Below are 24,824 nucleotides of genomic sequence, written 5' to 3' on the forward strand. Positions count from 1 at the left end.
AAATGAATTTATGTAGGTTTATCTCTAGGCCCTATCAAGCCAAGACTATGATTTAAAGCCATTTGAAAATTGTAGCATCTGAGTTTCATTATATACCTGAAACGTAGAATCTTGGCATATCTAACATATTTGTCATACTTTTGTGGTACAACATGTTGCTATATTCTGCTGTTATTTTTTCCTAACCACAAGTTATTAATATTGGAAAGTAGTATGCAAAAAATTCAGTGCCGAAATGTTTCAAGTTTCAAACAAACTGTTTCAAGTTCAAAACAGTTTGAACAAATAGCAAATTGCAATTTTAACCATACAGAAGGGTTTCAAACTCAAAATGGAACTTCTTCAAACTCAGGATGTTTGATTAGAATAGATTGAACATGTCTAATCAATTTCACATGCAAAATATTTCAAATATTAAAATTTTGTTTATTATAATTTTGGAGGTTTCCTCTCTAAAAACAACTTTTTAAAATATTGTTTTATTAATAATTTTCTCTTTTCCATTATAGAGTTTCTTCCCCACTGGGTGGAAGGACATTTAAAATTTTCAAGGTTATTAGGCAGTTTCAAAGTCCATGGATGCATTCTTAAGAATTTTGAAAAGAAACCATCCTTGAATTTTTTTAGTTTCTTTTATGTAGGAATTGTCTTTTCTGGATAGGAATTTAGAATAAATTCCACTACCTTCTAAATTTGTGAGAGGATGAGATAGTTGAAAAATACTTGTTTGATTGATATTCTTGCTACTATGGATCAAGATGAGAATTTTCATCTGTCAAATATCCAGAAGTAATGTATTACCAACTTCATTAGAACTACTGTTTTTTAATCATAGCAGTTACTGTTTCATCAGAATGACAAAAGCAGCATTGTCGCGTTCTGCTACAAGCCACATCTCAGTTGCATGTGCGTGCAAACTTTACACCAGATCATTTTACACCCCACCCCTGCCACCCATGCCTTCCTCTGTAGTTGCTGCTAAATTTACTAGTAATGAAAGTCTTGCACATTCTATCAGTTTCTAGGGTAGATCTTTATGTTGCTGACAAATAATTTCCTGAAAAGCAATAATATGTTTTGTGTTATATGTGGAATATCTTAACCTTAGCTAGCAATGATTTCTGCATCTTAGTAATTAAATAGTAACATGCAGGCTATTACATCAATGTGTGTGTCCTTGTAAGAACCTTTTTGGCAGAACCCTATATGAACAATTTATTATTTATTAACCATATTTCTATCCTGCCACAATCCAGAAATTTAGCAGTTTACACAAAAAAATGTTTTATACTTTAGTTTGATTGAGAAGTACCTGACAAAAGCTCTTCCATTATATAGTTTGTTTTCTAGCTGATTCTTATACATTTTTTATTCCAGTGTTTTGCTTCTTTGCAGATCAAAGCTTTTGATAATATACACTTCCAGGGATCATGTATTGATTTTACAAAAGAAGCTGCTGATTTTACATCATTCATGCCACTCTCATTTAAGGTTTTACGGGGATGGTGAGCGGATTTATGCATACTTTTTAAAGCATTTTGGAAAACTATTTCAATCTGTTTCTGTGATTTAGTTCTTATGCATTTTTATACTGTTTGAAGTATTTCTCTCTTACAATAGAGAGAACCGATAAGTGTCTTATATGTAGTTGTTCTTACATGCAGTCAAATTTGTACCATATTTAAGAAGCAGATTGTGTAGTGCTCTTATATATGACTACAAACCCTGAGCCTTATACATCATAATGAGGCCTGATGTAACACATAATGTGGTCAGACAAATTGTTAGGCATAACAGAATTCAGTGTTGTCACTATTAGTGCCTTCCACCCAAACACTAGATTATATAGTTGATTATGTATAATAATAATAATAATAATAATAATAATAATAATAATAATAATAATAATAATAATAATAATAATAAAGTTGGAAGGGACCTTGTGTCAATATACTGTATTCTTCGCTATTGTAACTGAATCCATCCATTTTGCTGCTTCTCTCTTTTATCTTTCTCAACATTATGGACTTAACAAGGAAGATGGGTTTTTACATAAGGTCTCTAAAATTAAGCCTGGTCACTTGTGCCTTTTGTTTTCTTAGCTATCCATATAGTATTCTCAGGAATCTTCAACACAAAAGTTCAGAAATGTCAGTAGGCTTTCTGTCTTGTTTCTTCAAAGTCCAACTTTAACTTCCATAGACTGTCAGAAGAAAAATCATTACTGAGACAATTCTGATCTAAAACCTAAATGATATTTTTGATATTTTCATCGTCATTTCTAAAGCTGTTAGTTGTATCAGTTGTCATTAGCTCCCTTTTCCTTATATTTAATCATTTTTTCATTGTGCTTCTTTATATGCTAAACCTTGCAGATAATTTGCATTTTCAGAATGTCTTCAACAAAGCTGATGTTTCTTCCTCCAATTTAAAAACACATTCATCTTCTTTCACTCCAGCCGCCCTCAATATAGATTCAGCATATAGGTTGAATAAGTAAGGAAACAGTGTATTTATTGCCTTGCTGATCTGAAATAAGTCTTTCATCATGTTCCATCCAGATTGTGGCTTCCTATCCTGTTAGGGATTACACATGATAAGAGTGAGTTATTCTGGAATTGTCATTTGCCCAAGTGCATTACACACCTTGAAAGGTTGTTTTTTTTTTTTTGAATCAATGAAGCATATATTATTTTTGCTGTTCTTTGGTTTCTTCAGTTATCCAGCTGAATCAGCAATAATGTTTCTCAGTCTTTTCTACAACCAGCATAAACATCTAAATCTCTTTCCATATAGTGCTGTAAGCTGTGTAAGATGATTATCCTCTATTTTACTAGCATGTGAAATAAAAGATACTGTACAATAATTTGTACAAACTGTTAAACCTTCTTTTTATAGTATTAGTATGTAGACTGATTTCCTGAAATCGGTTGGACACTATCATTTTCCAGATTTGTTGGCCTAGTGCAAATTCTTCTTTTGTTGCTTACCATATTTTTATAAATATTCCAGTGATTTCTGCAACATCTGACCTGGTGAAAACCAGAGTGGCAAGTTAATTTCATTTTTTAGGATTTAGGATTTATTAAATTTATATGCCGCCCTTCTCCCTAAGGAGTATTAGTATTAGACATAACCAAAAAAATGTCTTCAAAAGTACCTCAGATGTTGACATATCTGCCATACACAATTTCAGTATATTCCTTTCACCTTTGCTGTTTTCAAAATCAAATATTGAAACTTCTTTGAACCAATTATGTGCCAATAATATAGTTACTGTGTATTCCATCTAGTGGTGACCATAATATAGGCAGTTTTATAGGTTTTACAGTATTTTGGTTGGATGAAGATTACGTTAGCAATGAAGAAATAATTGATTTGTTGGAAACTTCTAAGCTGTTCTGCTTTATTTCTGTTTGCTAGGCATATAGTTTAACTACTTTTTCCTTCTTAATGTTTCCAACTTTGGCATTCTACCCTTCAGCCATGAACAGCACATTTTGCTTGTACATTCTATCAGTTAACTTGATAAAACTTATCAGTCTTTTTTTTCTATCAGTGGTTGAATCATAAATTTGAATAACCATAGTATTAAAGGATTGCCTGCAAAATCTAATTGATATTTAGTCATAGAGTGAGTTGTAGCCAAGTATTGCTATAATCATTCCTGACTTTGAAAGCCACACCATTCTGTTTTGTGATATAAGCAGTAAACAAAGTGATCTTCTGACTGAAAGTTTCCAATTCTTCCAGTTCAAGTTGTTTGTTTCCTAAGATTTGTAATATTTTATTTCATCTTTCACTGTGTTGAGCTTCTTAAGTTCCATGTTCCTAGTAGTGTAGTTCTATCTTTGCTCTTTAGATTTTCATTTCCTGTATGTCAGCATCAGCAACTGGATATCATGAGGGCTTTAATCTAGCCACATCATAAACATCATTTATACTCTTCCTCAGTGAGATGTTGAGGGCCACCCAACTTGAGGGGCATATAATGCAGCACTATGTCATCAACCATTTTATATTTTCTATCCAGGAGGATTTTGTGGTAAAATACAAAAGTTGTATATTATTGTCTTCTGCATGTAATAAGAAATTATGCCTTTTCCACCGTCCCTAAAGTGATCCTCTGTCCCTAGCATCTTCCTGTATTGCTGCTGCCCAAAATAGGTGGCTGCTTGCCTTAACTAGGCAGCCGGAATAACTTTAATGCGTTAAAGTTGCTGGGAGTATATACTCTTGGCATATACTCCTAGCATTCTTCGCTCATACATTCCAGGGACAACTCCCCCCCTCCCCCCCTCCCCGACCACCACCACCAGCACCACCATCCCACTGGCAAACAGCCACTATGAGACAGCAGAGCAGGCTTTTTTATTTTTGGTTTCTTTTCATGCTTTATAACTCAATATACTTTTAGAATGATATTGTGTAAAGAGTTATACAAGGATTTATTACATGGCCATCAGCACAGTAATTCCCTGAAAACTGAATAAGGCCAGATTTGGTACCTGTGAGGCAAACAAAAAGTCAAGGTAAAAAAGAGGCCAGATAAAATCAAGGATTGCAGAGGTAAAGATTCATAACAAATTCTTCAAACATCTCTATGGAGAGGCAGTTGGTCAGAATTTTGGAACAAGCTCTATTCTATGCCTACATGGCCTAGAATAAAGTGTATGCAGCCTTCTACTCCCAGTGTACACATATAGATAGCTGCAAGATATTATTTTGTTAAATAGAATAATATTCAGGTGCTTCTTTTTGCCATTGCTGGGAAGGATTATAAGCATTTCCAAAAGTCATGCCCTACATGATTTATCTGTCTTGTTTAAAATGCAAGTTTTCTTGCTTCTAAGGAGAGAATGCAAGTTTTCTTGCTTCTAAGGAAAGAGCGGCACAAGTATGTATATGTGCATTTAGACATTTGAGGCTAAATGATTATTTCTTCTGAAGTTACATGTGTTCAATGTATTGTGACCATCTGCCTAAAAAGGACTAAAATTAATGCTTTTTTGTGGTCAGCAAGAAATCTATGGAAACTTCAGAAATTGTGGCTAGCCAACAGCTTCCCTAGTCTATTTGGTATTACAGTCGCTAGGGCTGCTGCAACTGCTATATTTTTCACTTTCCAGATGCTGTAAAAGAATATTGACACATTTGATAGAGAAGATCCTGCTAGATTAATTAATCAGTTGAATTAATTTGTAAAATTGCTTGGTATGTGTTGCATGTTAGGCTCCAGAAAACTGAAATCTGACTTTTTTAGTCTGAAGATCATTATTGAATGATTTTAATTTAATTAATAATAGCAAACCCTTTAAAACTATAAGTAGTCTGTTAATTGCATTTGAATAACAGCAATTATAGGGACTCCAGTTCACTGCTTTTTGCTAATTTAAAAGTTCAGATCTAAGGGCAGTCTGCCAATTTTTTTGTTTTCAAACAGCCTATTTGAGATTCTGCAGATAACAATGCAATCGTTAACAACCCTGTCAGTGTCACTGAAATACATAATATTGAATTGCAAGTTTCTGTCAGTGCTAGAGATACGATGACGATTAAAATAGTACTTTCACAACTGCTGCAGTTTTCTCTGTTCCATCTCCTGAATGGAAGTAATACCAGAAATAGGGAATTCTAGGAACAAGGCCATTTGAGAAGTTCACCAAGGGCTTTTGGAGATGAATGCTATCCATTACCATATTTATTTTTTGTTTCTACACATCAATCCATCAACGTGTAGTTGTAATTCATAATAATAAATCTACATTTCTACGCTATGCTATTTTATTTGGTAAAAACCAATACAACTTCATGTGGATTTTTTTTTCTTGTCTTTCAGTTGGTTGCTTTATTATCAGGGAAAAACTGCTCTTGAACAGTGTGTGCTAGAAGAAGATCTCTATCCTGACCTTGCTTCCTGTGGCTGTTCAGCAACTAAAGTCCAATCCCTTAAGCCTGTTGACCATGTAAGAACTTACCAGCTAGCCATATTCAGAAAAGCTTTATACAGTCCAAAATGTGGTGCCCTCAAAAGAATATAACCAAGCAACTGTGGTTCTGATTTATATATTTTTAATTTTACAAGAGTTGAGCCATACACCTCTAACAAATATTAGTAAGAAGCCACATTTATCCATATAAAGAAACTTTTTATTAAATGAAAAGCAGTCCAGTAAAGGATTTACACAACTTGACAGAGATCTTATACTGAAATACTATCCATATATAGGGTCACATAAACTGTGGTAAAATTATAAAGGAACTACCTGACTCATGTTTCTTATATGGATAGTTTACTTACTGTAAAACCACCCCAGTGATGCCCTCGACGTGATGTCCCGCTGCCTGGAGGCGGTCCGGGTCTGGATGGGGAGGAACAGGCTTCGACTCAACCCTGACAAGACTGAGTGGCTGTTCGTGCCGGCATCCCGGGAAATTCCGATTATTCCATCTCTGGCCATGGGGGGTGAGCTATTACCCCCCGTAGATAGGGCGCGCAACTTGGGAGTCCTTCTAGATTCACAGCTCTCTTTAGAAGAGCATATTGGAGCTGTGACTAGGGGGGCCTTTGCCCAGGTTCGCCTGGTGCGCCAGTTGCGACCCTATCTAGACCGGGATGCCTTGCGTACAGTCACTCATGCGCTCGTGACTTCTCGTCTAGACTACTGTAATGCTCTCTACATGGGGCTGCCCTTGAAGTCCACTCGGGGGCTCCAACTGGTGCAGAATGCAGCCGCGCGAGTTGTGCTGGGGGTTTCCCGATACTCCCATGTTACACCTTTGCTCCGCGAGCTGCATTGGCTGCCGGTTGTCCTCCGGGTGAGATTCAAGGTGTTAGTAATGACTTACAAAGCCCTACATGGCATGGGTCCGGATTACCTACGGCAACACCTGCGGCCGGCGTCAACTTCCCTCCGTCCAGTGCGCTCCCACAGAGGGCCTCCTCAGGGTGCCTCCAATCAAAGAATGTCGATTGGTGGCCCCCAGGGGGAGGGCGTTCTCTGTGGGTGCGCCAGACCTATGGAACCGCTTGCCGGTTGAGCTCCGGATGGCCCCCGACCTTCGCTCCTTCCGGCGCGATCTAAAAACGTATCTATTTGAGCAATCTGACCTGGTCTGATGGGTTAGGGTTGGGGTTTTAATACGTCTTAATTATTGTTTTAACCTTGGGCATTTATTTAATCGTTTTTAACTTTTGTATCCTGTTTTTGTATTTATTGCCCTGTACACCGCCCTGAGTCCTTCGGGAGAAGGGCGGTATAAAAATATAATAAATAAATAAATAAAATAAATATGGACAGATTCATAAATTAAGCTAAACTAGGCAGTTTAGGTATATAAATTTGGGGTAATTCCCTGTTTTAAAGTGAGGATAACTAGTAATCAAGAATAATTTAAAATGTTCTGAAACATTTAGCTCAATAAAATTTAATTTACTTAGAAATTTTATTCTTTTAACATTCTATCAGGAGACTTTATAATAATTTCCATCTTCCAAAATTACTCTCTTAAGAGGCAGATACTATTGTAGGTTTTGGGGAAGATAGATTTGATCCCATGCTTGTTTTTTTTCCTTTTGCATTCTCTTATAGTCTCTTATGTTCTTTTGAAAAGGAATTTCTTCATTTTTAAGGTACCTGTGGAACACATCATGAGCTGATATTTAAAATATTTTAAAATATTTTAAAATTACGATTGAATCTTGCTTCCTATTGCCCTACCCTGTCCTATTGGGCTTCTCTGCAGTGTCAGGCAGGGCAAGCTGTAACAAAGCAATGGACTGAGAAGTGCACTATACAGCCACGCTACGTATTTTTCAGATATTATGTGCCATTGCATAGAGATGTAGGGGAAGGATTTAAACTAAACTGTGCAGCTTTTTTGTACTTTTAGGTGTCAAATAAAAGCATTCTTACAGGATCTTAATCAGATTTGTCCTGTTTTCACTCAACACTATTTCTAAGGAAGTAGGCAAAGTTATCTCCAGGACTGCCTTTCCCTGACGGCATTTGCTTATTTTCTACATTGGGCAGAATGGGCACACTCCATGTCCCTTCTCTCTCTGGGCTTAGACAGGCTGATATACCTTTTCCGTAGCAGCCCCTGCCCTGTGAAAAACCATTCTCTTTGAGATCTGACAGGCCTCCTCTGTCTTAACCTTCCAGAGAGTCTTCAAGAGCTGACTTTTCCTCAAAGCACTGGTAAAGTAAGATTTGGGCCTGGAGGATTGTACAGCTGGATAAGTGTAGTTGTTGGATTGGGCATTGTTATTCTTGTTTCTTGTGTGATATTTATCTTTGTGTTTTTATTATTAGTCACCCCAAACTTGTGTCACAAGATGTTTTTGCCTCTTTAACTTTGTAAGCTATTTTGCCTCTTTAACTTTGTAATGTTCCCAGCGTTGAGCTGCCATGGTTCACTTTTTAGTTTCATTTTACCATCCAGCACAGAGAGTTCCAAGCAAAATTTAAGTCATCTCCCCCCTAGATATCTCTTTAGAGTGCACAGCTGTGGTAGTGTTCAAGATTAAAATACTAGTTCCCTTGATTCAAATGCTTTAATTTTTCCAACATGAATAGCAAGGGGTGAGTGTCGTATTTTTAGACTCTTTCTAAAGTGTAGATAAATAAAGTATAGATAAATAAGGATAGTGGATGCTGCTAGGGAAAACTATACAACCATTGAAGTCGCCTCAGATTCGTGCCCATTCAAGAAGAAAGGAATAATGTGGATATTAACCCTTCAAGGTAGATCAGACTAGGAATTCAATGTCATATAGGTCAGTGCTATTTTTATTTTAAAGCTTTAATAATAGAATCTTGCAAACCTGAATGTGCTTTTCACCTCCCTCTCTATTTTCGTGAGAACTAGGGAGGGTCTTGTTTGAGATATTTACTCATGTTACTTTCTTACCCCACACTCAGTCCTTTTTTATTTCACCATTGTCTTGGTAGCACCTTTTTCTCCTGTCCCTCAAGGCCATTTACTTGTCCCTCTACAATAGATGAAGGAAAGGGTAGTTACATAGCTTTCTGAATTATTCTTTCTTATGATCCTATGTATAGCATACCTGTTCCATTTTCAAGTTGTTTTTATATTATGTCTCACAAAGCAGAAATTGTTCCAATATAAAGTACCCAACCTGAGGTTGAAAAATCTAGATTGCAACAGAGACAGAGAACATTTTCTTGGGGTTGTCTGATGTTTGCATAACAGATTTGCAAAATCTGTTACACAAGTAGAAAACAGCAGCCCAGATAAATAATTCTAGAAGATAAAAATAAGTTATTTTCACCGTGTAAGATCTATTTTTATGAAGAAGAATCTAAGAAGTATTCTTTTAAAATCTTTCAAGCTTCTTCTGACTTTCTGATAGTTTGTTTGAAAATCTCTAGCATTTGTTTGCAACAATAAGAACAACTAATAGCTGCATGGAGTTACAAAATTATGTTCAACATTCAATGGTTACAAAATGGATAAGGGATTATAGACTTACTCATAGTAATGGACAATATGTAATATCTGAGTAAAACAATGTCATACTTTCAAAATAAGGGATAGCTGAAATCTTGCTGAACAGGACAAGTTAACTTTTCTGCTGTGTTAGCAGATAATTACAATTGTGCTTAACTGCTTTAAGAAAAAGTGTGAAAATGGTTTCCTTGGTTTTCACCATTGTACTACATTAATATTGTCTATTGTATTTTAAAATATTTTGAAATTTTTTTTAACTTTCACAAATTAATAAGTTAATTTGCCTTATCTCATCTCGTGTATAGGGCATCTACTTTGGAGAGCATAGATAAAAGGGGATAATAATGATCACTTTGAAAAATTAGGTTTTTTACAGGTTGTGCTCATTTAGCAACTGCAATTGGGACCCGTTGCTTGGTCCTTAGGCAGAGCAGTTGCTGAATGAAACCCCAGCTGTACTAATGAACTTACTTCAGTTTTCCTTTGTTTTACAGACTTGTAAAGGTCATAAATCTGAGGACTGGTTGCAAAGTGACTTTTTACCATAACTACCAACAGTTGTTGTACAAAACAGTTGTCAAAAAAGAACTATCTGTAATCATGCCTGTGCCCATAGAGCACGATAGTTTCTGTTTTCTCTAAAAGAAAGCATTTTTTTTCTGGGCCTTCTATTTATTTTGCTATTGCAATTGGCGTAAATTCATATTTCTTCTTGAAAATGTATTAGAACATCTGAAAACTGCGAAGAAATTGGCAAAGGGTTAGGGGAGGTTGTAATGGAAAATAAAGTCCCTTGGGTAAAGGATGCATTTTTCCATATTATACTTCCAAAACTAGTCTATCAGAATGGTGTTCTTGGTTGTTGTTTTTCCTCAGGTGGGAGGGAGGTAATGTTAGATGTTAAACACTCAAAGCAATAATGCAAAACTTTTGTGCACAATTATACTTTTGTGCACAATTATACCAAATCTGGGTCAATGTAGATATAAAATATTACCCTTATTTGTTTAAGGAGTTGGCAAATTGGTTCTTTTGCCTGTGTCTTTGTACAAAATTTAAAAGGTAAACAAAATATAATATTTCAGTCTGTATACTTATTTGAATTTACTTAATTGGAGTTCATTTGTAAACACAATTCGTTCAGTCAAGGTATTTAATAGGGATGACTATCGCTTGACCTCTTACAAGGAATTCACATTACTTAATTATTTCTGTGATTACAGCCAACTTTTAATTGGTTTGGCTTATCGACTGTTGGTATGAAGATGTTTTGGCTCCATATCTACTTGGATGCTAGTTCCCACAACTCTCTGCCTTCATAGCTGTTTTTAACAGTTGAAATTCAACATTTGACTATTATATTCCTTGGGGCATTGTTTTTTTAAAAATTCAATTTCCTTGTACTAAACAATGTAACTAATTAGGACTTGTATGTTCTGAATTACTTCAGAAGATTAGGGTCTTTGTCCCATCCTTGTATTATTTTAAAGACACTATAGAGATAGATGTATGAAAGTTCATTTTGTAAGATTTCAAGATCAGCAACTATAATCACTGTTTATCTGTATCTGTTTATCACTTACAGTAAATTGCCTAGACGTAGTTGATTAGGGAACTCAATAAATAATATTAAATAGGCAAGTAGATAAGTACTGATTTCGGTTACCATGATTGATGCTAATTTTGGTTTATTGATTAAAATTTCAGAAATATAATGAAGCCAAAGTTATTTTCTAAATAAGCATCTCCAAATCAAGGAAAAGTTTCATCACAGATGAAGAGCCAAAGAAAATCTAAATATAACTAATCTTTTTCTTTCTTCCAGGTTTTTGCTGAGCCATTGATCAGCCTTTTTGCACTGGAGAATTGTGAAGGCAAAGAGCTGCACTTGCAAGAAGCTACCAATTCAATTCTGAATAAAGATTTTCACTTTCTTACTCAGTCAATATGGGTAAAAAGTGGCATGTAAGTATGATAATAATAAGATAAAGTACTGAGAGTTTTATTTCTTTACTCGCTATGGAAAAATCACATACTTAGGTGAATATATTTACTTATTTTTTATTTAAAACATCTATATAGCTTTCCATCTTATATCCAATCTAGATGGCTCTCAACCAACAATTTAAATAACATATTAAAACAACATCCCAACACTTAGAGGAAAAACAAGGTCTTAAGTGCTTTTTGTAAGGCTAGGAGGATAGAGGCCTGCTGAACTTCAAGCAGAAGGGTGTTCCATAGGGCGGGAGCTGCCATGAATAAGGCAGTTTCCTGGATCCCATAAAATGGCAATGACAATCCTGGGAATCTGATTCTGTCCAGTAGGGTGGGACAAAATATTTCAGGCAATTGTTATATTGCCAAATCAATGCATTTATACATCCCTATTATTTGGTTAACATTATCAGCTTTGTACATAGGTAGAGATAGCTGAGCTGGTTGGAAATGTGTGAATCCTTATTTGGAGAATGAACCCAATTCTCCTTTACTGTTCTTTAAATTTTATCATAAAATTCCTCCTGAAAATCATGATGTTGTTTCTTTCTAAATTAATTTGTATATCAATTATACATTAATAAGCAATGTTTAGATTGGCTTTACATAAGCTTTTCATCAAACAGCTTTACTTGTTCATAGTAGTAGTATTTCAGTCTTATTCCCTTACAATCAGTACATAAGTAGCTCCTCAGCATTCCAACCAGTGAGATTTCTCCTGACCCTAAACCACATTATTTTTGTACATGTCAATATTTTCTTCTGTTCCTGTCCTTAATTTTCATCTTACCTGTTATTTTTCAAAATACAGGTTTTATATTTACAGTATATTTTATCTTTTCAAAACAATTGTCAACATACTACAATATTTTATTAATATATGGATTGTTTTTATATATGGCAAATATGTATGTAATATACCTATGTAGACCATTTTGAACTCAAAAAATTATTCTATAGTGGCAATTTAAATTTTAGAGGTACCTAAAATTTACCTCAGTTTAGAGGTACATTTTTGTATTTATCTTTTCAAGATATTTACATAAAATATATGACCCATCATTGCACTAGATGTTCATATTTGATATACATTCTATGTTTCTTTTCCATTGATCTAAGCAACAAGAATAATGTTTCAAAACTAAGTTATCTTATTTTGCAAAATATCAATATCAAAACTGTTTGGTTCATATTAAAATAAAAATTTAGACATTATTTTTGGAATTTAAAGTTTAACACAAAATTGCTCTGGGTATTTGTGTCCTATGATTACGAATGAACAGAATTCATAAAAATAAATTATTTTCTGAATCAGGAATAATGTGTTATTTAAAGTACTTGATTAAAGTGATAAACTTTCCAGTAGAAACAACTTCATATTATTATATTTTCCAAAAAATGAATTGACACACAGTAAAACATATGTAACTAGATATGATAGTTTCATGATAATACATTAAGAAATATTAAAAATGAAAAATAATGTGGAATTGTTTTATCTTTCAAGCAAGGCGGAATTAGCAAAAATGTGTAGTTAAATTGCAGCTTTAAATAAAGCTTCTGACCTGAAAAGCATGAAGTATGCAATCTTATTTTAGGATAATCTTAATGATGTGCAATACAGTAAAACTTGATTTGCAACTGCTGCAGTATTTATGGTGCCTTTTAGCAGCCTCACAGGAAGCAGTAAAATAAATTGTGAACTTATACCGTATATACTTGAGTATAAGCCGACTCGAGTATAAGCCGAGACCCCCAATTTCACCCCCAAAAACTGGAAAAAGTTATTGACTCGAGTATAAGCCGATCCGCCGTTCTGCAAGCCTCTGCCGCCAGCAGAGGCTCGATCCGCCATTTTGCAAGCCTGAATACACAGGAATACCCTGTGTGGCCAAGGCTCGTCGGCAGGTCTCCGTTCCTCCTGCCGACCTTTGGGGAGGTTTGGGCGCCTCCCCAAACCTCCCCAAACCTCGGCAGGTCTCCGTTCCTGTTTGGGGAGGTTTGGGCGCCTCCCCAAACGTCCCCAAACCTCAGCAGGTCTCCGTTCCTCCGCGCAGACCTGCCGACCTTTGGGGAGGTTTGGGCGCCTCCCCAAACGTCCCCAAACCTCGGCAGGTCTCCGTTCCTGTTTGGGGAGGTTTGGGCGCCTCCCCAAACCTCCCCAAACCTCGGCAGGTCTCCGTTCCTCCGCGCAGACCTGCCGACGTTTGGGGAGGTTTGGGCGCCTCCCCAAACCTCCCCAAACCTCGGCAGGTCTCCGTTCCTGTTTGGGGAGGTTTGGGCGCCTCCCCAAACCTCCCCAAACCTCGGCAGGTCTCCGTTCCTCCGCGCAGACCTGCCGACCTTTGGGGAGGTTTGGGCGCCTCCCCAAACGTCCCCAAACCTCGGCAGGTCTCCGTTCCTGTTTGGGGAGGTTTGGGCGCCTCCCCAAACCTCCCCAAACCTCGGCAGGTCTCCGTTCCTCCGCGCAGACCTGCCGACCTTTGGGGAGGTTTGGGCGCCTCCCCAAACGTCCCCAAACCTCGGCAGGTCTCCGTTCCTCCGCGCAGACCTGCCGACCTTTGGGGAGGTTTGGGCGCCTCCCCAAACGTCCCCAAACCTCGGCAGGTCTCCGTTCCTGTTTGGGGAGGTTTGGGCGCCTCCCCAAACCTCCCCAAACCTCGGCAGGTCTCCGTTCCTCCGCGCAGACCTGCCGACCTTTGGGGACGTTTGGGCGCCTCCCCAAACCTCCCCAAACCTCGGCAGGTCTCCGTTCCTGTTTGGGGAGGTTTGGGCGCCTCCCCAAACCTCCCCAAACCTCGGCAGGTCTCCGTTCCTCCGCGCAGACCTGCCGACCTTTGGGGAGGTTTGGGCGCCTCCCCAAACGTCCCCAAACCTCGGCAGGTCTCCGTTCCTGTTTGGGGAGGTTTGGGCGCCTCCCCAAACCTCCCCAAACCTCGGCAGGTCTCCGTTCCTCCGCGCAGACCTGCCGACCTTTGGGGAGGTTTGGGCGCCTCCCCAAACGTCCCCAAACCTCGGCAGGTCTCCGTTCCTCCGCGCAGACCTGCCGACCTTTGGGGAGGTTTGGGCGCCTCCCCAAACGTCCCCAAACCTCGGCAGGTCTCCGTTCCTGTTTGGGGAGGTTTGGGCGCCTCCCCAAACCTCCCCAAACCTCGGCAGGTCTCCGTTCCTCCGCGCAGACCTGCCGACGTTTGGGGAGGTTTGGGCGCCTCCCCAAACCTCCCCAAACCTCGGCAGGTCTCCGTTCCTGTTTGGGGAGGTTTGGGCGCCTCCCCAAACCTCCCCAAACCTCGGCAGGTCTCCGTTCCTCCGCGCAGACCTGCCGACCTTTGGGGAGGTTTGGGCGCCTCCCCAAACGTCCCCAAACCTCGGCAGGTCTCCGTTCCTGTTTGGGGAGGTTTGGGCGCCTCCCCAAACCTCCCCAAACCTCGGCAGGTCTCCGTTCCTCCGCGCAGACCTGCCGACCTTTGGGGAGGTTTGGGCGCCTCCCCAAACGTCCCCAAACCTCGGCAGGTCTCCGTTCCTCCGCGCAGACCTGCCGACCTTTGGGGAGGTTTGGGCGCCTCCCCAAACGTCCCCAAACCTCGGCAGGTCTCCGTTCCTGTTTGGGGAGGTTTGGGCGCCTCCCCAAACCTCCCCAAACCTCGGCAGGTCTCCGTTCCTCCGCGCAGACCTGCCGACCTTTGGGGAGGTTTGGGCGCCTCCCCAAACCTCCCCAAACCTCGGCAGGTCTCCGTTCCTGTTTGGGGAGGTTTGGGCGCCTCCCCAAACCTCCCCAAACCTCGGCAGGTCTCCGTTCCTCCGCGCAGACCTGCCGACCTTTGGGGAGGTTTGGGCGCCTCCCCAAACGTCCCCAAACCTCGGCAGGTCTCCGTTCCTGTTTGGGGAGGTTTGGGCGCCTCCCCAAACCTCCCCAAACCTCGGCAGGTCTCCGTTCCTCCGCGCAGACCTGCCGACCTTTGGGGAGGTTTGGGCGCCTCCCCAAACGTCCCCAAACCTCGGCAGGTCTCCGTTCCTCCGCGCAGACCTGCCGACCTTTGGGGAGGTTTGGGCGCCTCCCCAAACGTCCCCAAACCTCGGCAGGTCTCCGTTCCTGTTTGGGGAGGTTTGGGCGCCTCCCCAAACCTCCCCAAACCTCGGCAGGTCTCCGTTCCTCCGCGCAGACCTGCCGACCTTTGGGGAGGTTTGGGCGCCTCCCCAAACGTCCCCAAACCTCGGCAGGTCTCCGTTCCTCCGCGCAGACCTGCCGACCTTTGGGGAGGTTTGGGCGCCTCCCCAAACGTCCCCAAACCTCGGCAGGTCTCCGTTCCTGTTTGGGGAGGTTTGGGCGCCTCCCCAAACCTCCCCAAACCTCGGCAGGTCTCCGTTCCTCCTGCCGACCTTTGGGGAGGTTTGGGCGCCTCCCCAAACGTCCCCAAACCTCGGCAGGTCTCCGTTCCTGTTTGGGGAGGTTTGGGCGCCTCCCCAAACCTCCCCAAACCTCGGCAGGTCTCCGTTCCTCCGCGCAGACCTGCCGACCTTTGGGGAGGTTTGGGCGCCTCCCCAAACGTCCCCAAACCTCGGCAGGTCTCCGTTCCTGTTTGGGGAGGTTTGGGCGCCTCCCCAAACCTCCCCAAACCTCGGCAGGTCTCCGTTCCTCCGCGCAGACCTGCCGACGTTTGGGGAGGTTTGGGCGCCTCCCCAAACCTCCCCAAACCTCGGCAGGTCTGCGCGGAGGAACGGAGACCTGCCGAGGTTTGGGGAGGTTTGGGGAGGCGCCCAAACCTCCCCAAACAGGAACGGAGACCTGCCGAGGTTTGGGGACGTTTGGGGAGGCGCCCAAACCTCCCCAAACGTCGGCAGGTCTGCGCGGAGGAACGGAGACCTGCCGAGGTTTGGGGAGGTTTGGGGAGGCGCCCAAACCTCCCCAAACAGGAACGGAGACCTGCCGAGGTTTGGGGACGTTTGGGGAGGCGCCCAAACCTCCCCAAAGGTCGGCAGGTCTGCGCGGAGGAACGGAGACCTGCGGAGGTTTGGGGAGGTTTGGGGAGGCGCCCAAACCTCCCCAAACAGGAACGGAGACCTGCCGAGGTTTGGGGACGTTTGGGGAGGCGCCCAAACCTCCCCAAAGGTCGGCAGGTCTGCGCGGAGGAACGGAGACCTGCCGAGGTTTGGGGAGGTTTGGGGAGGCGCCCAAACCTCCCCAAACAGGAACGGAGACCTGCCGAGGTTTGGGGAGGCGCCCAAACCTCCCCAAAGGTCGGCAGGTCTGCGCGGAGGAACGGAGACCTGCCGAGGTTTGGGGAGGTTTGGGGAGGCGCCCAAACCTCCCCAAACAGGAACGGAGACCTGCCGAGGTTTGGGGACGTTTGGGGAGGCGCCCAAACCTCCCCAAAGGTCGGCAGGAGGAACGGAGACCTGCCGAGGTTTGGGGAGGTTTGGGGAGGCGCCCAAACCTCCCCAAAGGTCGGCAGGAGGAACGGAGACCTGCCGAGGTTTGGGGAGGTTTGGGGAGGCGCCCAAACCTCCCCAAAGGTCGGCAGGAGGAACGGAGACCTGCCGAGGTTTGGGGAGGCGCCCAAACCTCCCCAAACGTCGGCAGGTCTGCGCGGAGGAACGGAGACCTGCCGAGGTTTGGGGAGGCGCCCAAACCTCCCCAAACGTCGGCAAGTCTCCGTTCCTCCGCGCCCTGCCTGCCTGCTTCTTTCCGCTGCGGAAAGAAGCAGGCAGGCAAGGCGCGGAGTTTGGGGAGGTGCGCGCGCACCTCCCCAAACCTCCCCAAACTTCGGCAGGTCTCGGACGGCGGTGGCTTGGGAGAGGTGCGGGCGATCCCGGAAGCACCAAAGCCTCGGCCGCGCACAAGTCCTCGGTAAGTTTTTTTGTTGACTGGAGTATAAGCCGAAGTGGAATTTTTCAGCCCAAAAAGTGGGCTGAAAAATTCGGCTTATACTCAAGTATATACGGTAATTTATCATAATATCCTTATTGTGCGTTAGAAATATTATGAATTAAAGAAACAGTACAAAAAGTGATTTTCTGCCTTTATGCTATAATATTACCATATAGAGTATTTTTAACTCACATAAGAGACTGTACAACATTATACAGATATGCTGATTTTAAGTGTATGGTCTCATACATCTGTATACAAGCAGTTTGCCTAAAAATATTTAAAAGTGTTAAGTGAATTATTGATATGCCCTTTGTAACATGAGGCTTCATATTTAACTAATCATGACCATAGCCAGTGCTTGGATACATTTAAGAAATTTAGAGTCTAGAATTTTCTAAATGATTTTCTTTGAAATTATATATGAAAGAAAAGTTCCAGAGTTAAATGGTATCTTTGCCACTACTTTTTCCTCTCAACACAAGTAGGGAAAAGTTGTAAAAACAGCTGTAGTAAAATAAAGAACTACAAATAGTCCTCAGTTTGCAAACACAATTGAGCCCAAAATTTCTGTTGTTAAGCGAGACATTTGTCAAGTGAATTTTGCCCCATCTTATGACCTTTCTTGCCACAGTAAATGAATCACTGCAGTTGTTAAGTTAGTAACAGTTAAGTGAAACCGGTTTCCCCATTGACTTTGCTTGTCAGGTCACAGAAAGTGATCACATGACCTCAGGACACTGCAACCATCATACATATATGAACCTGCTGCCAAGAGTTTGAATTTTGACCATGTGACCAGGGGGATACTGCCACACATAAGTGTGAAAAACAGTTATAAATCACTTTTTTCAATGCCATTGTAACTTTGAATGGTCACTAAACGAATGACTCTTAAGTCGAGGACTACCTGTAATTAGAAAGATAAAACTTTCGCACTGTGTATGAATCTTTGCCATAACAAAAAATGAACATAAGCTAGAACGTTTAAATTGTTTTGTGTTTTCTGTTTCTGGAACTCAGCATACTGTATTTAATGTATATACCATTTTGAAACAGATGGATTGCTTATGAAGGATGCAATTTCTTGGGGAAACAGTTTCTTCTTGAATCAAGCAAGATTTCAAACTGGACACAATTTAGTGGATGGAAAGCAATTGGCTCTCTTCGTCCCATAAAGCAGGTACTAGAGCAAAAGTGATTTTTTCCCCCTAAACCTGAATTTGAGGTTCTTAGATGACAACCCCTGAAAATTGGTAAAGTGAGTTCTTGCAGTTTTAAGGCTAAAAATACACAGATCTATCTACAAAGGCTAACATTAGCATTTTACGTACACTTGGAAGCATGAAATTAAAAGTTTCAGTACTGTTCAGGTGTAGTACTATGATTAAATATGGACTATATTAAAGTACAGATTGATTGATGTATAACTAGGGTTTGATATCTATCTCATAAATATTGTAGTAAGAAACCATAATTACAGGTTTCAATCAGCAAAACAGTGTGACTCCAAATTCTTCTTTCCACAATTTTTTTCCACAAGCGTACAGTCCATTTTTTTTTTCAGACCAAGCAAGTATTAACCCATTGGTTGTGACAGGAATTGATCAACTAGCTTGTCACCTAAATCGGACATTATGAGCTGAGAGAACGTGACTGACCCAGTCACCTGGCCAGCTTTCCTGCCTTAAGACAGGAATAGAACTCAGTCTCCCGCTTTCTAACCTGGTGCCTTAACCACTGGCAGTTACTTCTCTAATTTAATCCCAAATATCACTCTTTACACTCAGTTTGGTACTTCTTCTTTAGAAAATTCAGAATAACTATCAGAATGAATTGAAACAATTCCTGAGTCATAGAAGCCTATCCCTGTTGTTCAAATGCCATTACTAATCCAGTACTTTACCCATCGCATCCCATTCGTTCATATAAGAGCCATGGTGGAGCAGTGGGCTAATGCCTCCTTAAGTAACACCAGCTGACTGCAATTAGTGCAGGTTCGCATGCCACCAGGCTCAAGGTTGACTCAGCCTTCCATCCTTCCGAGGTAGGTAAAATGAGGACCCAGATTGTTGGGGGCAATAAGCTAACTTTGTAATAATGCCGCTGGGGTGTGTGTGAAAACCCTAATAAGCAGGCATATACATAGAATGAAGGCTACTGCTAAGCTTGTAAGCCGCCCTGAGTCTTCGGAGAAGGGCGGGATATAAATGCAATTAAAATAAAAAATATATATATATATGAAATTTGAATATGAATCTACAAATAGTCTTCAACTTGAGACCACAATTGGGACCAGAAAATTTGTCATTAGGCAACATGGTCATTAAAGAGACATCACCTGACCACACCTAATTTTATGGTCCTATTTGCTGCAGTTAAGTGAAAAATCACATGATTACAATTTGTAATCTTCTCTGCCAGATTCCTCATTGAGTTTGCTTGTTGGAAGCCAGCTGGTAAGGTATGTGATCAAGACGGCAGGATGCTGCAACCACTGTAAATATGAACAGGTTGCTAAGCATCCAAATTGTGATCCTATGACTCCAGTGGTGGTGTAAGAGTTGTAACTTTGAAGACAGGTCATAAATCATTTTTTTCAGCACTGTCATAACTTCATATTAATTAAACCAATCATTGTAAGTCAAGGACTGTCTGTACTATTAGAGGAAAAGGTTCTGTCTATACAAGTTCTTATCATATGGATTCATGCTTCTTCGTGAAGTATTAGTTACTTGTGCTTTTCTATTTCAGCCAGCAGTGTATTTCAAAATAAAGAACAGATCGCAAGAAAAATACTTGACAGTTGCTGGCACTTTAATGGACGGAAGAGCTATGTCAGTATGTTTGTTCCCACAAAATGGCAAGAATACTCAGATCTGGCATTACACTCGTGGACTCATCAAGTCCAAGGTAGTTTCTTTACTTATCAAATTTATATAGCCGCCCATCTCAACTTCTAAGCAGCAGACAAATTAAATAAGAGCAGGGTGATTAATTGATTTTCAGCCCCTCCTTATTTACTAGCTTCTTATCTACTGAATGTTTTAAACCCATGTTTCATTGCACTTACAGTCTGCTGTGACTTTTAACTGCAAGTTCTTTAGGATAGAAATGGCCCATGTTTTAAAAGCAAATGAAATAAATCTTTAGAGAGTTTATAATAACTTTCATGGAATACCAAATTATTTCACTTCTAAGAGTTTCAGAAGTATTCATTCTGAATGTGATCATCATTATAATGGATATATTTCTAGATTAAAAAGTTCCCTAAATTGTTGGTATTTTTTCAAAATGAGAATTTGCTTATCTATAATTCCCTACCAGCCGGTCAGTCTGACATGAAAGCAGATTTGAAGCAATTTCAAGAACCTATTACATGTGCTTACTCTTTTTATATATTCTAGGAATATTTTATCTGTTAGATCTATATCCTCTAAATAATACATAAGTCATTGTCCTCAACTCAGTGTCCTCTAATGTTTCTTCAAAACTATTATGAGATTTTGCTGTGAGGTAGAGACCCAAATGTAGACTTGAATTTCATCTCGCCACTCTTAATCCAACACTTTCACCTCTCTAAAAATCTGTGATCAGTTCTACTATACACACACATTCCATTATTTCAAAGGTAAACTAGGCAAATTATTAGGAATTCTGAATGTGTTTACTCCTAAAAAACACAGTAGGAATTGTTATTTATGGACCAAATCAAATTTCTGCCTATCCTTTGCTGCTACACAAATTGAAGGAATATTCTTTCACAAACTGCTTGTCTAAAATTATTGTTGCAGGATCCAAATTATTGTTGCAGTCATTCATGAAAAGTATTGTTCTTGTAAGTGGAGTATGAAGGGTAAATTATGTTTTTGAAAATAATTTTTTTAATTTCTGGCATAATTTATACCTAACCCTTAATACAACTAGTCAAATTTAGACCGATAGAAGTGTATGCATAATTAAGCCTTTTAAGGCAATAAGCAAATTCATTTTTTCTCTCTACTTATCTAGGTCAATGATGCTTGTCTTGATGTCATTGGAGGCAGGGATATACCTGGAGCAAAAGTTGCACTGTGGGCAGAACATGGAAAACCAAGACAAAAATGGACACTCAATAAAGATGGAACCATCACAACTTATCTCAGCGATCAGCTTGTTCTTGATATCAAAGGTAGTAGCATAGAAAGTCTGCACACTCATTAAAATGCCAGGTTGTTGAGGTGTAAAAAAAATCAGACCAAGATAAATCACTTCAGAATTCTTTCCCCCTTAAAATAATATACAAGCTGCACAATTCAATTGAAAAAAAGAACTGAAATATTTTAGGAGAAAAAATAACAATAAAAACTAGAATAATATGGTTGCCTAATTGTTCACATCCTCTTATAAATAGGGATGTGGGTGTGTTCATAATCACATTCAAACTGATGTTAAATAGTAGTCAGTACACACCTGCTATAATTGAAGTCTGATCAAACCCATATAAACTTCAGCTGTTCTAGCAGGTTTTTTGTAATTTACAGTTGCCTCTTACATCAAAATTTATGGTCTGCAAAGAGCTTACAAAGCATCAGGGAGATATCCCTGTTGGAAGATATCAGTCAGGATAAGGGTACACACAATCTTCCAAAGCACTACAAGTGAAGAAAATATGGCATAACACGGACATTATCAAGAACTGGATGTTCCTTCAAAATTGATAAAAAACAAAGCAGAAACTGGTTGAGAGGCTGCCAAGAGGCTTACAGCAACATTGAATTGGCTAGTGCTATATCATCTTAACCCATCCAAATATATTGTAATTTCAAGATAACTGCATTCATAAAGAAAACTTTACATCAAATGCTTGTCAAAGAGGGAAGATATTCAATGCAGTTAGAAAAGGGAAAGGTATGATGTAAAAACAAAAAAAATGTCATTCAAATCCTGAAATTCTGTTATGGTTAATTGATTTCTCTTGCCTACCCTCCTGTTTCTGAAGTAGAATTTCTTTTTCTTTAAAGCTGAAAAGTGAACCTAAAGTGATAATTTTGTAACATTTTTAAGGTACAGTATTTTAGGACAAAATAAGTAACTTATTTCTTAAACTTCTCTTATAGGAGGAGATTACTATGACAGAAACCACATTATTGTAAATCAACTTAACATCAGTGAATGTACACAGAAATGGAACTTTGAAATATTATGAATGGATGTTCTGAAGATAAACTAATTTGAAAATATGCATTAAATTGTCTGAAAACACTTGAACTTCTGAAGATCCTTAGTATTGGTATATGTTAAAGATCTGACCAAGACTGCCAAAGAATAAAAAACAGCTTATTTAAATTTAACCAAACTGTTAATTTTCTACTTTCAATAGTATTGTTATTCATAAAATATTGCAGGGTAATTTATGCCAAATGTTCTTAACAAGTTTGGGTTGTTGGTAACCAAAACCTAAAATGCAACTTTACAGATCATTCCTTTCCAGATCTGATGCATTGAAATATTAGAAATTTATACTATACTTTGATACAGTCCCTCTAAAATTAAGAAAATGGATGAAATTACTTGTCAATCCAATTTGTATTTAACATGATGAATTTTGTATAATTCTAATTAAAAGTTACAAGCATGTTAAAAATAACAAATGGTCAAAACAGTAATTGATCTCATTTATTTTTACAAATAGCCAAAACTGGCTAAATGATGATGTGTGATTAACTCTATACTTAGTATTTTCCCAAATTATGTCAAACTTACACAGGCAAGGCCCATTTTTTTGGTGTGGATTCAAAATTCTAGTGTCAGGGAAAGAGATTATAAAAAACCGATTCTTCCTAGGACTGCTTCTTCTGGAAAACTGATGGAAGGCCCTAGAGTTGCTTTCAAACAAAGGAACAAAAAGTTGGGAATCTTATCTGGTTTCTCCTTTGACAACTGAATATTGCTTAAATTTAGCAATTTGAATTGGTAAATCTTGTCATTAACATTATGAAGCACTGTATCACAGGAAATTTACCATATTGTTTACCTACAACTAAGGAACCATAGGCAATTATTTATTATACAACTGATATTTATATGCAGGTTTTTTTAAAAAAAAATCTTTATATATGAGCTTCAAAATATCTACAGTATCTAGTAAAAGGTAAAGGTTCCCCCGCACATGCGTGCTAGTCGTTTCTGACTCTAGGGGCCGGTGCTCATCTCCGTTTCAAAGCCGAAGAGCCAGCGTTTGTCCGAGGAAGTCTCCGTGGTCATGTGGCCGGCATGACTAGACGCCAAAGGCGCACGGAACGCTGTTACCTTCCCACCGTAGTGGTCCCTATTTTCCTACTTGCATTTTTACGTGCTTTCGAACTGCTAGGTTGGCAGAAGCTGGGACGAGTAACAGGCGCTCACTGTTACGCGGCATTTGGGATTCGACCCACCAAACTGCCGACCTTCTGATCAACAAGCTCAGTGTCTTAACCCACTGAGCCACCGTGTCCCTTATCTAGTAAAAGAAACCTAGTCAAAACAGAATTCAGATTAGGGTTTCTCTTCTTTTTTCATCCTCATCTTCTATCCATCATTTCATCTTCAATAATACTGTTTCACATAATTTGAATGATTTAATTTAGTTTCTAGTATCATAACAAAAAAAGTGTTCCTTGTAGTTTTTAGCCGCAGTTCAAAATAAAATACTGGAATAGTCCAAATATTCACAGCTATTCAAGCACAACCAAAGGCAGCGGTTGCAACTTATGTTCGTTTTCATAACATCCATGGGTCTCTACCTCCTAGCCAGAAGCTGTTTTGCCACATGTCCTATCAATAAAAACAGCTATCAAGTTCCAGATCCTAAAGTAAACCTTGGTGCGTGCTGCCAGGGAAAGTATGAGGTACAATGCTGCTCAGCTCTATGAGCTACAACCCTGTAGCATTTTGTTGTAAAATAAATCATGTTTTTACTTTTTGCATTTATTTGATGTAACCAAGGTATTGATATTTTAATCTAAAACATTTAATAGATGGATTTATATGTATACTAAAAACAATAGATATATTTGATAACACACCTTTTAAATAAATTGTTCTTTCCAGCAGTTATCCTTACTCCCTTTCTGATAAGATCATCTGATTCATCAATGTTATAGCTACAGCTCCAATCCTATGTCTCCTTTCTTGAAACTCATATTACTACATAAAGCTGTAACCCTAAACATAAGAAAGACTAGATAAATACAGTGACAATTATTTCTGAGAAAGTATCTGCAAGATTGTACACTCAGCATAATCAATGCACATTATGGAATCAAACTATTTAATTAGTTTTTTCTGGATATGCTAAGGATTATAGCCTTACAATGAAGTGATATCTATTCAAGAGATTATCATAAAATTATCTTTGAAAGAAATCTACCATAGTGCATTTTTAAGATACAGCCCACTCTTAAGACTAGTTGGGTTCTAGTTCAACATGGCATTCTTTTCTGTTGATTTTTGGGAACAAAAA

At 39.7% G+C, this 24,824-nt stretch overlaps 1 protein-coding gene across 1 annotated transcript in view; it reads left to right on the forward strand.

The window, feature by feature from the left end:
* Positions 1 to 24,417, forward strand: part of CRYBG3 (crystallin beta-gamma domain containing 3) — a 74,079-nt gene extending 49,662 nt beyond the window's left edge. The window contains exons 16-22 of the mRNA XM_081326349.1: positions 1,396 to 1,505; positions 5,840 to 5,966; positions 11,300 to 11,439; positions 18,401 to 18,524; positions 20,096 to 20,254; positions 21,353 to 21,512; positions 22,441 to 24,417. Of these exons, the coding sequence (XP_081182475.1) occupies positions 1,396 to 1,505; positions 5,840 to 5,966; positions 11,300 to 11,439; positions 18,401 to 18,524; positions 20,096 to 20,254; positions 21,353 to 21,512; positions 22,441 to 22,529 (909 nt within the window). The 3' untranslated portion in view covers positions 22,530 to 24,417. The remainder of the gene's footprint in view (positions 1 to 1,395; positions 1,506 to 5,839; positions 5,967 to 11,299; positions 11,440 to 18,400; positions 18,525 to 20,095; positions 20,255 to 21,352; positions 21,513 to 22,440) is intronic.
* The last annotated feature ends 407 nt before the right edge of the window (positions 24,418 to 24,824 follow it).

The sequence above is a fragment of the Vipera berus genome (assembly GCF_964194415.1).
Source record: "Vipera berus genome assembly, chromosome: 4".
Classification (NCBI taxonomy): Eukaryota; Metazoa; Chordata; class Lepidosauria; order Squamata; family Viperidae; genus Vipera; species Vipera berus.